The sequence below is a fragment of the Perca flavescens genome, chromosome 22 (genome assembly GCF_004354835.1).
Source record: "Perca flavescens isolate YP-PL-M2 chromosome 22, PFLA_1.0, whole genome shotgun sequence".
In the NCBI taxonomy this organism is placed as follows: domain Eukaryota; kingdom Metazoa; phylum Chordata; class Actinopteri; order Perciformes; family Percidae; genus Perca; species Perca flavescens.
In genome coordinates, this window is record NC_041352.1 from 11,077,729 (window position 1) to 11,090,193 (window position 12,465).

At 43.4% G+C, this 12,465-nt stretch overlaps 1 protein-coding gene across 5 annotated transcripts; it reads right to left on the reverse strand.

Annotated features, from left to right (window-relative positions):
• Window positions 1–290: 290 nt before the first annotated feature.
• On the reverse strand, window positions 291–10,897 carry ropn1l (rhophilin associated tail protein 1-like). Of its 5 annotated transcripts, none has more exons than XM_028569608.1 (6): window positions 10,774–10,897; window positions 9,932–10,080; window positions 8,959–9,082; window positions 8,285–8,446; window positions 7,496–7,628; window positions 291–718 (listed from the first exon to the last, which is right to left on the reverse strand). In XM_028569608.1, exons 2-6 carry the CDS (start codon window positions 10,060–10,062, stop codon window positions 696–698), a joined length of 573 nt encoding a protein of 190 aa, XP_028425409.1. In that variant the 5' UTR covers window positions 10,063–10,080; window positions 10,774–10,897; the 3' UTR covers window positions 291–695. The 5 variants fall into 5 exon arrangements, with proteins under 5 accessions (XP_028425409.1, XP_028425406.1, XP_028425405.1 ...); XM_028569605.1 differs by having other exon boundaries at window positions 296–718; window positions 7,496–7,671; window positions 9,932–10,049; XM_028569604.1 differs by having other exon boundaries at window positions 299–718; window positions 7,496–7,671.
• Between the last annotated feature and the right edge of the window lie 1,568 nt (window positions 10,898–12,465).

Here is a 12,465-nt window from a genome sequence, read left to right on the forward strand (position 1 = left end):
CCTCACTGTAATGGTGAAGCAGAGTGGTGGAGCCATCGCAGAGGTGCAGTTTCTCTAATGGCTGCAGGATACTGGCTCCAAGAAATCCCAGTATGTGTTGAAATTAATGGAAACCTCTCTCAACTTCTCTCTCAAAATACAAAGTAATTATTTATTTTTTCCACTAGTAGTTCAGGTCTCAATAATTAATTTTACATCTGCCAATGTGTGTCACAGTGGGGATTGTGAGATCATTGTTCCATGATAATGAGGCTCAAAGACAAAAATGCTTTGGGGGGGGTGTTTGCTTGATTGACAGGTGCCTGTCATAGGCAGCCCTGGAGCTTTCTGCTGGTTCATCCCACCTCAGCTTTAAAATAATGGTGAGTTGTAAACCTAAATTACCCCCACCCCTCTCCGTTAAGACATCCCTTGGGTGATGTCGATGGCATGATGTCCATGTTTCTAGCACATTAGTTAATGAGATACAGTGTAGTGGCAGGCGTTTCCAGCTGAATCTCTCTTTTGGTCACACCAACATACACATGCTGCACCCTGCACTCACCAGCAGATTTGTTTAGGGTTAAGTTCATCTTTCCCTGTTAAACAAAGTGCTTTATAATTTCTCTTCCATAGTCCTTATTCAGCTCCGGAAAAGGTTGCTCTGGAATCGTTTGACGAGTCCATATCATCCCGATGGATAAAGTCCAGAGGTTTTATCCTGCCATGTTGGAGTTCCCTGGAACAAATAGTATGCTGTTAGACATCTAGGATATACAATTGTACAATATAATTACATATATAACTAAACAGCTAATTCAAATGTATGTCACTAATGACTCATACAATCAATTATATTTGTTATTATGGTTAGACTACATAATACAAACAGCCAAGCATTATTATGCATTCTAGACTGATTAAATCATGTAAAACAACCCAATTTCCTAACAAACAGAGTACAGAGTACAGAGTACAATAAGCTGACTGATAAAATATCCATGTTCTGCAACTTCAGAATACAGCATGAATCATATTTTCCCTTATCCTTACCCTGACATCTGTTACACAACAGCTACAGAGGGTAACACTAAAATGGAGTCTTTGTGTCCACTCTCTCTTCTCCTGTCTCTTTCACACTGCTCTGCTACATTCGTCGTGTCCCTGGAGATGCGATGTTATGAGCGAAGCTTGAAGAAACAGTAGGGGTTGTGCAACAATGTCCACCCTGGAGCAGAGATTCCTAAGCCATTGACATCTTTACAATGACATCATGTTTCTCCCAAGTTCCAACATCCTAAAACAATGGAGCATACAGTTCTGAAGCTGTACTGTATGACCAATGTACTAGATGACGCTCCTAAAAAAATAAGTTTTAGTTTCATAGACATTTTGAAGATAGGCCTACAAATGCCCTGTGAAGAACATGTCAGTGTTTCACACTGTACACTCAGAATATCGGAACAGGGAGAAATAACAGACATTATCTCAGGACAGTTAATAAAGGAACATTTCTGTTACGATCTTATCCCTAGCAGTAGAGTAGTGTCTCTGATCACACACATGCCAGTTTTAGTGGTTTCAGTTTTAGACCAAATTAAGTAGTTTTGTGGCTCTTTGTGGTGTGCTATTGTGAGTGGGATTTTTTTTTAAATCTGATATATGCTTGAAGGAAGACATGCAGAGTTGAATAGTGATATTTAAAAAATAAAAAAATAAAAGGTTAAGGATCTAAAGCATTAAGGCTCTACAGTTTATTTTCTGTTTAATAAATAACCACCCCACTGTCTATGTCTCAGTCAACAACTAAACATAATCTAACACACCAGCAACCAAACAAAATTCCCACTGGATGTCCTAATATTGAATCTAGCTACAGACAGGGCTTGCTTACAGTTTGAATAAATAATGTACACAAACTGCTGCAGTCTCTAGGCTTGTGTTTTACAAGTCAGCGATGCTCAGCACTGCAAACTCAATCCAAGAAGTTCCCTGGCAACTGCTAAGTAGGTAACAGGGACTTAGATTAATGAAAAAGTCATCAAAACTGTCATAGTATGTCACAAAACAATTCATAAAAAAGTCATAGTAGCGAGAGCTGAGCCCGGAGGGGAACGTAATTAATTGGGAGACAGTTTGGGACAACATTTCACACTGTTCCAAGACCCCAAACCACCAGCAGATCAGTGTGGGGATACTCACAAGCCCCCGGCTGAGCGCCGCTACGTTGGAGTTTACCCCGGTGGACGAGAGGGTCGCTTCCCTACGCCTGCGTGTTGTGGGGGTGAAAACTCTGACTGTTGTTTGTGCATATGCACCAAACAGGAGTTTGGAGTATTCAGCGTTCTTGGAGACCTTGAGTGGAGTCCTGCATGGGGCTCCAGTGGGGGACTCCATTGTTCTGCTGGGGGACTTCAACTCGCACGTGGGCAATGATGGAGACACATGGAGAGGCGTGATTGGGAGGAACGGCCTCCCTGATCTAAACCAGAGTGGTTGTTTGTTGTTGGACTTCTGTGCTAGTCATGGATTGTCTATAACAAACACCATGTTCGAACATAGGGATGCTCATAAGTGCACCTGGTACCAGAGCACCCTAGGCCAAAGGTCAATGATCGATTTTATAATCGTTTCATCTGATCTGAGGCCGCATGTTTTGGACACTCAGGTGAAGAGAGGGGCGGAGCTGTCAACCGATCACCATCTGGTGGTGAGTTGGGTCAGGGGGTGGGGGAAGACTCTGGACAGACCTAGTAAGCCCAAACGGGTAGTGCGGGTAAATTGGGAACGTCTGGAGGAGGCCCCTGTCTGACAGACTTTCAACTCACACCTCCGGCGGAGCTTTTTGTGCATCCCTGTGGAGGCTGGGGGCATTGAACCCGAGTGGACAATGTTCAAAGTTTCCATTGCTGAAGCTGCGGCGAGGAGCTGTGGTCTTAGGGTCTTAGGTGCCTCAAGGGGCGGTAACCCACGAACACCGTGGTGGACACCGGTGGTCAGGGAAGCCGTCCGACTGAAGAAGGAGTCTTTCCGGGATATGTTATCCCAGAGGACTCCGGAGGCAGTTGCAGGGTACCGAAGGGCCCGAAGGGCTGCAGCCTCTGCCGTGAAAGAGGCAAAGCAGCGGGTGTGGGAAAAGTTTGGAGAAGACATGGAGAAGGACTTTCGGTCGGCACCAAGGTGCTTCTGGAAAACTGTTCGCCACCTCAGGAGGGGGAAGTGGGGAACCATCCAAGCTGTGTACAGTAAGGATGGGACACTGTTGACCTCAACTGAGGAGGTAATAGGGCGGTGGAAGGAGCACTTTGAGGAACTCCTGAATCCGACTAATACGCCCTCCATCCGTCTAGAAATGCTCAAGGCTCTGGGTGTGGAGGGGCTGTCCTGGTTGACATGCCTCTTCATCATTGTGTGGAAGTCTGGGACAGTGCCAAAGGAGTGGCAGACTGGGGTGGTGGTTCTCTTCTCAGGGCCATCCAATCTCTGTACGACCAAAGCGAGAGCTGTGTCCGGGTTCTCGGCAGTAAGTCGGACTCGTTTCAGGTGAGGGTTGGCCTCCGCCAGGGCTGCGCTTTGTCACCAATCCTGTTTGTAATATTTATGGACAGGATATCAAGGCGTAGTCGGGGTAGGGAGGGGTTGCAGTTTGGTAGTCTGGGGATCTCATCGCTGCTCTTTGCAGATGATGTGGTCCTGATGGCATCATCGGCTTGTGGCCTTCAGCATTCACTGGATCGGTTCGCAGCCGAGTGTGAAGCAGCTGGGATGAGGATCAGCACCTCTAAATCTGAGACCATGGTTCTCAGCAGGAAACCGATGGAGTGCCTACTCCAGGTAGGGAATGAGTCCTTAGTGAAGGAGTTCAAGTACCTTGGGGTTTTGTTCGCGAGTGAGGGGACAATGGAGCGGGAGATTGGTCGGAGAATCGGCGCAGCGGGTGCGGTATTACATTCAATTTATCGCACCGTTGTGATGAAAAGAGAGTTGAGCCAGAAGTCAAAGCTTTCGATCTACCGGTCAGTTTTCGTTCCTACCCTCACCTATGGTCATGAAGGCTGGGTCATGATCGAAAGAACGAGATCCAGGGTACAAGCGGCCGAAATGGGTTTCCTCAGGAGGGTGGCTGGCGTCTCCCTTAGAGATAGGGTGAGAAGCTCAGTCATCCGTGAGGAGCTCGGAGTAGAGCCGCTGCTCCTTCACATCGAAAGGAGCCAGTTGAGGTGGTTCGGGCATCTGGTAAGGATGCCGCCTGGGCGCCTCCCTAGGGAGGTGTTCCAGGCACGTCCAGCTGGGAGGAGGCCTCGGGGAAGACCCAGGACTAGGTGGAGGGATTATATCTCCAACATGGCCAGGGAACGCCTCGGGATCCCCAAGTCAGAGCTGGTTAATGTGGCTTGGGAAAGGGAAGTTTGGGGTCTCCTGCTGGAGCTGCTCCCCCCGCGACCCGAGCCCCGGAAAAGCGGACGAAGATGGATGGATGGATGGATGATGTGATGGATGTCGACTTCCTACTGACCCGATTGTTTTGTTACTAAATGATGACTCTAAATTACATCTGCTTGGGATACAGAAAATGATAGCTCAACACTGGCTCCCCCTGGTTCAAGTGTGTTTGTCTGTTCTGTTATTGTTTAAAATGAAAAAAAAAAATTTATCATAAAAAAGTCATAGTATGCCATATAAAGTCATAAATAAAAGTAATTGTATTACATGCTATTTAAAGGTCATAAAATGTCATAGCATAGTATGCCATAACACAATTCATAATGTAGTATAGTATGGCAAAAATGTAACAAAAAGTCATAGCATAGTGTGCCATAATAAAATCATGATATAGTATGTCATAAAAAATATAATAAATCTTAAAAAGTCCAAGTATAGTTAGCTATTAAAAAGTCATAAAAAAAGTCACAATATAGTATGCCATAAAATGTCCACAAAAAAAAGTCTAAAACAATCACAATCTTTATAATGTGTGTTGGAAAGATAATCTGAGCAGATGCTGAGATATTTTCAACATACTATTGCTTCACAGAAAGATCTCTGTTTTAAGCCCTGACAAAATTCCTTTACTGCTGTGTCATATGGGTGTTATCAGGGATTCTATCTGTCGTCCAATCCCCTTTGACTCAGCCACAGCTACAATCGTACGAGGGGTAAAGCTTTAGTGTGGGAGTGTGTGTGTGTCTCCTGTGTCTCCTCCACTCCTACAACCTATTGCCAACTGTCTGTCTGTGTGTGTGTGTGTGTGTGTGTGTGGTATAGTCATACTGGGCCTCTCTGACCATGTATTGTGCATTGTATAAAATAAAATGATGTGCTAAAGTTTAGAGAGACTGGGAGTGAGATTTATGCATTGTGTGTACGCCTTAAGAGACGTCTTGGCCCTTCATGTGATTTTGTGTTTGTGCTTTCTGACTAGTGTAATAAACCCGTCTGAGTGTGCATTTGTAATTGGCCATTTCCAATATTGCATGGAGGAGTGAACAAAACACAGGGGGTTTTAGCTCCTTAACACAAGCTGAAAATCACGCTCTTGTGCCCTCAGAGCCTATCTCCTTTACTTCTCCTCTTTTTCATCTGCTGGGTGAAATGAATACACCAGCGGAAAGGCCAAATGCGGCGAGGCTGCAAGCTAATAGGTTTTGTGTATGATAAATTAACTTTGGCTAACCCAGACATAAGGGAACAGGCAATAGAAAGCACACACACACTCCACCTGACAGTTTGTGTATGGAAGCTTTGTGCCTCTCATGCTGATCATTAAAGGATTCCAACCTGACTCAAAATAGCAGCCTGGTTCAGTTGGACAATGATGAATAATAACCCACTGTGTCTGATGCTAACAATTAATGGGGCCAATTTTAAGGTAATGAAACAACAGCTGTGCATTAAGCAGCATTAGCATGCCCATTTATTAAATGAACACTGTCATTGTGTTACTTCTATCCCTTCCTTCCTGTCTTCCATTGCTTTCCGTCTCTCCTTCCCTCACTTCCTGCTGACGTGGAAGTTGGAAACCTGAATCTTGTCGTTCTGCTTTTTGCTGTCGGGAGGAGAAACCAGTGCATCAGTGCAACAGCTCTACTCAGCAGCATAAGGATTTTCACAACAGTGAATATCGCTATCTCACAACATCATCTGAGGCCAGGGGACCTGGCTTAGCTCTTAAACTCTCTGCTTCTTAGCCTATCAACACTGGCTGGCAGAAATGTTGGAGCAGACTAAGCTAAAGCAGTGTTCAGCACACCCAAAAAAAACATATTGGCAGCATATCTTCATACAATTTTTATAGGGGTGAGGCTATTTGCACCCCTGGTACAATTAGCAGTGTATGCTATTTGCACCCCTGGTACAATTAGCAGTGTATGCTATTTGTACCCTGGTGCAATTAGAAGTGCTATTTGTACCCTGGTGCAATTAGAAATGAATGCTATTAGTACCCCGCCGGTGCACACAGCAATGTGTTCTATTAATACCCCGTCTGGTACAAATATCAATGTATGCTATTTGCACCCCTGTGCATTTACAGTACCTTGGCAAATATTTACACACAGTTATCCATACTACTCATGTATTACACCTTTTTGGAATATTATTGCCCTGACATTCTTACCCTAACCATAACCAATCCCACTCCTCTTGCTTAAACCTAACCAACCCAACCAGAGCAGGCATATTCATGAGTCTTCCCCTACCACACTGCAAAAATAATAAAAAAGATTTGCGTTCGCGGGTCCTGACTTGCACAATTGCATGCAAATTATCCAATCCAAACTAAGATCACCACACAGGGGAATCGAACTCCAAACTCCCATACCAAAGTTAAGCCTACTAACCACTCACCTAGAAGTTCTTTCAGGATATTGAACAACTGTTTACCACTTGGTTACCTCGGTTGCTAGGTAACCATACTGTATACAAAAAAATAGGTACTAACTAACAAACCAACGGTTGTATGCTTTCACTGAAGACAGAAAGCGCAACTGTAGAATCCATTTTCCGCTAGAAATTCAATTGTTAGAAACTTTAGAGACAAAACTTCCCTAATATGCCAGTTTCTGCGGTCATGGAAGATGAACGTCCGCCATGATTTCGGTGCACGCGAGCAACGTTTTTTTGTTGTTACGTCACAGGGTGTAAATAGCTCAGCTGTGTGGCCGAGGCTATTCATACCGGGGGTGCAAATAGACACTCCGTTTTTATAGACAAGTGAAATAAGTACTTTTTAGGTGATTTGACAGGAGCTGAATCCAGGGGGAACTGATTCAAATGAGGAAAATAATTAGACTGTTTGAGAAAAGAGTGTGTAGCATCTCTATTGGTTATGCAAGTGAAACAGCCTAATTTTCCACCACCTACATCCACTCTGCATTTTGCAAGTGGTGCTAGTGAGGTAGGCTTCATTTCTACAAGCATACCGACAGCTATAAAGCTGACGAGAATGAACACACAAACACAAACACAAACACACACACACACACACACACACACACACACACACACAAAGACCTACGCTTGTGCCTGTAGGCTGCGGAGGAAGTTGTCAATGTGATCCTGTGGCATGTCCCCGTCCAGGTGAGCCAGGTAGGTGTAGAGTTGGCCAAAGGTGTTGAACGGGATACTAGCAGCGCCACCCTCGTCATCCTCTGTAAGGATCTCACAGGCAAACTTCAGAGAACTCACAAGGGTCTGAGAAAGTATTTCCAGAGACACAGACGCAATGGGATCGTGTAAAAAACAACAGACACACGTCAAAAAACATACCTTCAGCATTTAAGGACGATCACACACTAGCTCACGGACAGTTACAAAAAAAAACAGCCTAATCAGTGTAGAACATGACTGCCCTCATGTGGTTAAACCTGGCCTCATACACAGCAGCATCCTTCCCAAGTAAAACTCCTGACAATGAGTACATAATGTTGTTCATGCTGAGCTGCATTTGCTTCTGCATATTCTAAGCCATCACCTGCAAAGTTCATCTTCTAGAAATTCTTTAATCCGTCTCTACTGCTCTATCTGCAACTTTGAAGCAAAACCATTGGCTTAAAAGCACTGCAAAGATTCAAGCAGTCAGAGAAGGATATCTCTGGAGCCTGGGGAGCGTGATGGGGAACTCTGGATCACGGATTTCTGGATCTAGTCTAAAGACTAGAAGACTAGACTGTGAGACAAAAAAAAAGAAAAAAAGACTCTTCTACGATCTCCAGCTGTGCTCTGCCTCACAGTAGGGTTTTAAGGCTCAAAGGAAGTGGTATAAAGTGATATTAGCATTTATATCTGGCCTTATGTAACATCTCACCCCTCCCAGAGCACTGCAGCCAAGGGCGAAAAACTCCATCCAGTTAATGTCTGAGCCAAAGCTTCCCAGCGACAGCAGGGTCTCCAGCTGATCCATGGGTAGACACAGACCCTTCCATTTCTTCTGCAGTTCCTCCTTGCTGCATGTTTCCCTGGGGGACAGCTATGATTGGGTGGAGGAAGTGGAGGGTTAGTAGAGATTAGAAGAAAAAATGAGGTTATCTACTTTACCAGATGACTGTAAAAAAAATCATGAGTAATTATTCAGTATTATTTGTTGTAATAAACTGCCGTTGTGGATCCGGGGAATCAGGCAGCCATGCATACTAATGATCTGTTTATCAACAAGATTCCCTTTACTGATGGTGGACTTCTACGTATGGGAAGCTATTTAATCAAGACACAGCAAGGATAGAGACATATGATGCCAGTAGATGCCCCAGGTGAGAAAATGCTGAAAAAAATATGTTTAGAATAATATTAAACTTTAATGATTCAAATGGGGTAACAGCACCACTGCAATATGCAGATGCACACAAATGCACACAAAATAAAAGTGTAAGCAAATATGGATAATAAACTCAATGCAACTAATAATAACAAAGTACAACAATATGAAGCAAACAATTATGTGATCAGTTTAATGGGGTGTGGTCCTGCTGTAAAGTAAAGTACCTGTTTATGGAGAATCTTCAGTAGACCTGGAGACAGCCCAGTGTCTGTCTTCTGGGTGGCAACATTCATCTCCAGCCTGTCCTTGACAGGCAGACACTCTCCTTTAGACAGCGCACTGAAGTAACTGGAACACACACACACACACACACACACACACACACACACACACACACACACACACACACACACACACACACACACACACACACACACACACAAAGTATATATGTAAACACTGTGCTTAGCTTCCCTCTGCTTGTCACTCATCTCCCCTGCTTCCTAAGCATGCCAATCAAATAAAGTGATAGAAGCAGACTATGTAAAATAAAGCATACATTGGCATTAGTCCAATTGAATGAGTTCTCACGAGGGCCTTTATTTGAATAAATCATGTGTTGTAGTTTTCCTTGTCTGAAGTTTACCAATATTCTTACTGTGCTAAAGGGCATAGGGTGGCTTATCTTACTTCACAGTTTAAATACTGTTTGCTGTGAATTTAAAGGTAGCATGACTTTCAGCATCCCTGAGAGGCAACAGAGCCTGGTGTTACTTTAATAGCATATAAACATCTTGTAACCCAGGAGACATTTGAATTGTTTTTGTTTCACCATATGGTTCACTTTATTGCCTTTTGCTGTAAACCCTGCCAAGATAATAACAGATGATATGATAGTCCTTTGGGGTACAAAAAAACACCGTCATATATTTAAATTTCATCCAGTACTTTAAAGCGCCTTTTCTTTGTTGGAAAAAAAAAGGCAGATAGCCGCTGCAGTAACAGAAGCCCCTGGGATCCAATTATAGCCAGTCAATGTAAAGATGAGAGATGCACAGGTGAAAAGGGCCTGCCTTTTCATAGAGTGATGCTGCCTGGAGACACTGTTTATGGGATTGTTTAAGAGCTCAAGATTGAAATAAAACATAATAACGTGTACCCTCTACCGAACCACCACTGACAGAGTTTAAAACTTACGCCGCAGACCAGAGCAGCAAATCCTTGGGCTGTGTACGGATGGCTGCCTTAGTGAAGTTTTTGAGGATGTCCGGCAGCTGGGGAGGGATGTTGATTTGCTGGGCACAGTACATCGTGTCTGGAAGAGGCATGGCTGTTATCTAAAACAACTGCAATATAGTCCAATTAGCAGATAAGATCTAGCAGATAGAAGAAAAAAAAGTGGCAGCTCACTGGGCTGGCCACTTAAAACTAGCTAGTGACAATAACCAACCCATTAACATAAAACTTAAATTCTGGTTATTTTGACTTAGTAAGTTTAAGAGGAATAAGGAGGTAGCTACATGTTTCATGAGATACAGTACAAGCCCCCAAAAAGCTACATATAGGCTGTGTATCTTTTTATTATACCAAACTATGATACAAAATAGAACGGTATGATAAAAGGAGCCATGTTGGAGAAGATCCCGCAATGAATACAGTTTTGTTATCATCGATTAGGCAAAGTTCCTTAAATGAGAAATACAGCAAGAAAGTAAAAGGCCGAGATAAACATCTGAATCATCTGAACCTGGCATTAGCCAGCCAAAAAAATGTAGCTAAGTTAACGTTAGCATTTTACAGTAAATTGCACAAGCAAGCCGAATAAAGAAACAGAGTTAAGAATGTTAGAAACAAGAAACCTTAGTTAACGTTAAATTTAGCTAGCTAGCTAGCTGTTAATACATGAACGTTCCTTAACGTAAAATGGCCTCTTTTAGTCATAAGTCACTGTCCAGTTAGCTAATTGGCAAATATTGGCATAAAGCCAAAAGGCATTTCTGACTAATTTGATCTGTCAGAAAATGTAACGTCAACGTTACCTGGATTGTTGAACAATGAATGCAGACAAAAGTGCGGAAAGATTGGCTAAAATATCAGGGGTGGCTGGCTCAAATAATGTAAATGTAGCTAGCAGTTGATGTCATGGATGTATTAAGAGAACGGTTGTTGTGTGTACAACGTCGCATAGCAACAGCGTTTTTCTTCTGTTTTCAAGGGCAGCTTTGACGCTGTGTGAAGCGCACTACCGCCTCCTTCTGCTAAGGAGAGGAGAGGACGAAGGCTATTTCACTTATCAAGCTGGTTGACAATTAAAATAACAATAATTACGAAATAATTTTACTTCTAACTCTTGCAAAAAATAATCAAAAAGCTTACTTATATTACCACTTAAGACATGGGCATTGATGCACCATGTCCCCAAGAAACAGAGATCCTGTTTTATCCGGAACAACTTAAAAATGTGGGAGCGTTCGCCCCATGTTGGCTGAGTCCTGCAGCGGCGAGGGTTCGGATCCGACCTGCCGCCCTTTGCTGTGTGTCACCCCCATCTCTCCCCCCTTTCATGTCTATCCACTGTCACTATAATAAAGTGAAAACGCACCCAAAAAATAATAAAATTAAAATAATGTGTCTTGTGAGGCAGACACTCTTTCAAAAAGGTTACTTGCTTGTGCAATTTCCAGAGAATTGTAATGGATACAGGGCCTGCTATGGTAATTGTTACCTACAGTAAACAGTACCACAGAAGTGGTAAAACTGCTGCACCTTAAATGTAGCCTGATGTGGTCCTACTCAGATTCTAGTCAGAATGTGAGTCTGAAACCGCTCCATTGGGCTGTGATTATGGGGCGTGTTCGTTCCAACCGAACCAGGGAAAAAAATGCATCTGTATTTATTGGATAGACCTCCAACCAATCAGAGCAACGGAACTCAACACTGTGTATCGTCTCCATAGCAACCTATGCATTGCACAATGCATTCGTTCTAACTTCCGACTTTTAGACTTTTTTGAAGCTGATATATCATTTGTTTCTTGTAAATATAAATGTGGATAACGTTAGTGATAGTGACATGTTCGCTACAGTTGCATTTCTAGAGATGGATCGGCGAAAACGCGTTTTATTTCTCTGATTCACGGCTTTGTTCTAGCGCAGGCGGTCCCTCTCTTCAGTCTCTCTCTATGTCTCTCCACCATATAACGCTCTCTCTCTTCAGTCTCTCTCTATCTCGCTCCACCATATAACGCTACCGTGCTTTCGGGCAGTTGAGGCTCCTCCGCTGAGGATTTTAAAATGAATGCGCTGTCGATATCTTCCGTAACAGAAGCCATGGTGGAATCTACACATCTCAACAAATTCAACCCAAGCGTTCTTTGGTGACGTGATTGATTCTGTTACTGTTGATCATCTGTCCGACAATCTGATTGGTCCGAACCATAGACAGTATATAAGGGTCCGAACAGATCCTGTTCGGGCAATAATTGCTTCTCAATGGAGCGACTCAAGACCGAACTTCCCGACCTCGAATTTTGTGGGCGGGGCTAAGTTCGGCTGGCATCCAGGCTACCTTAAATGTATCTTCATCATAGACTGTATAAAACTAGATCTTCATTGTCAGATTAAAGTTACAACTGTCCCAAATCAGGTGATTTGCACATTCGGACAAACATATAATGACATACAGCATTCTGTGTCAACACACATTTATTGAAGTGATGCCATAGCAAAACA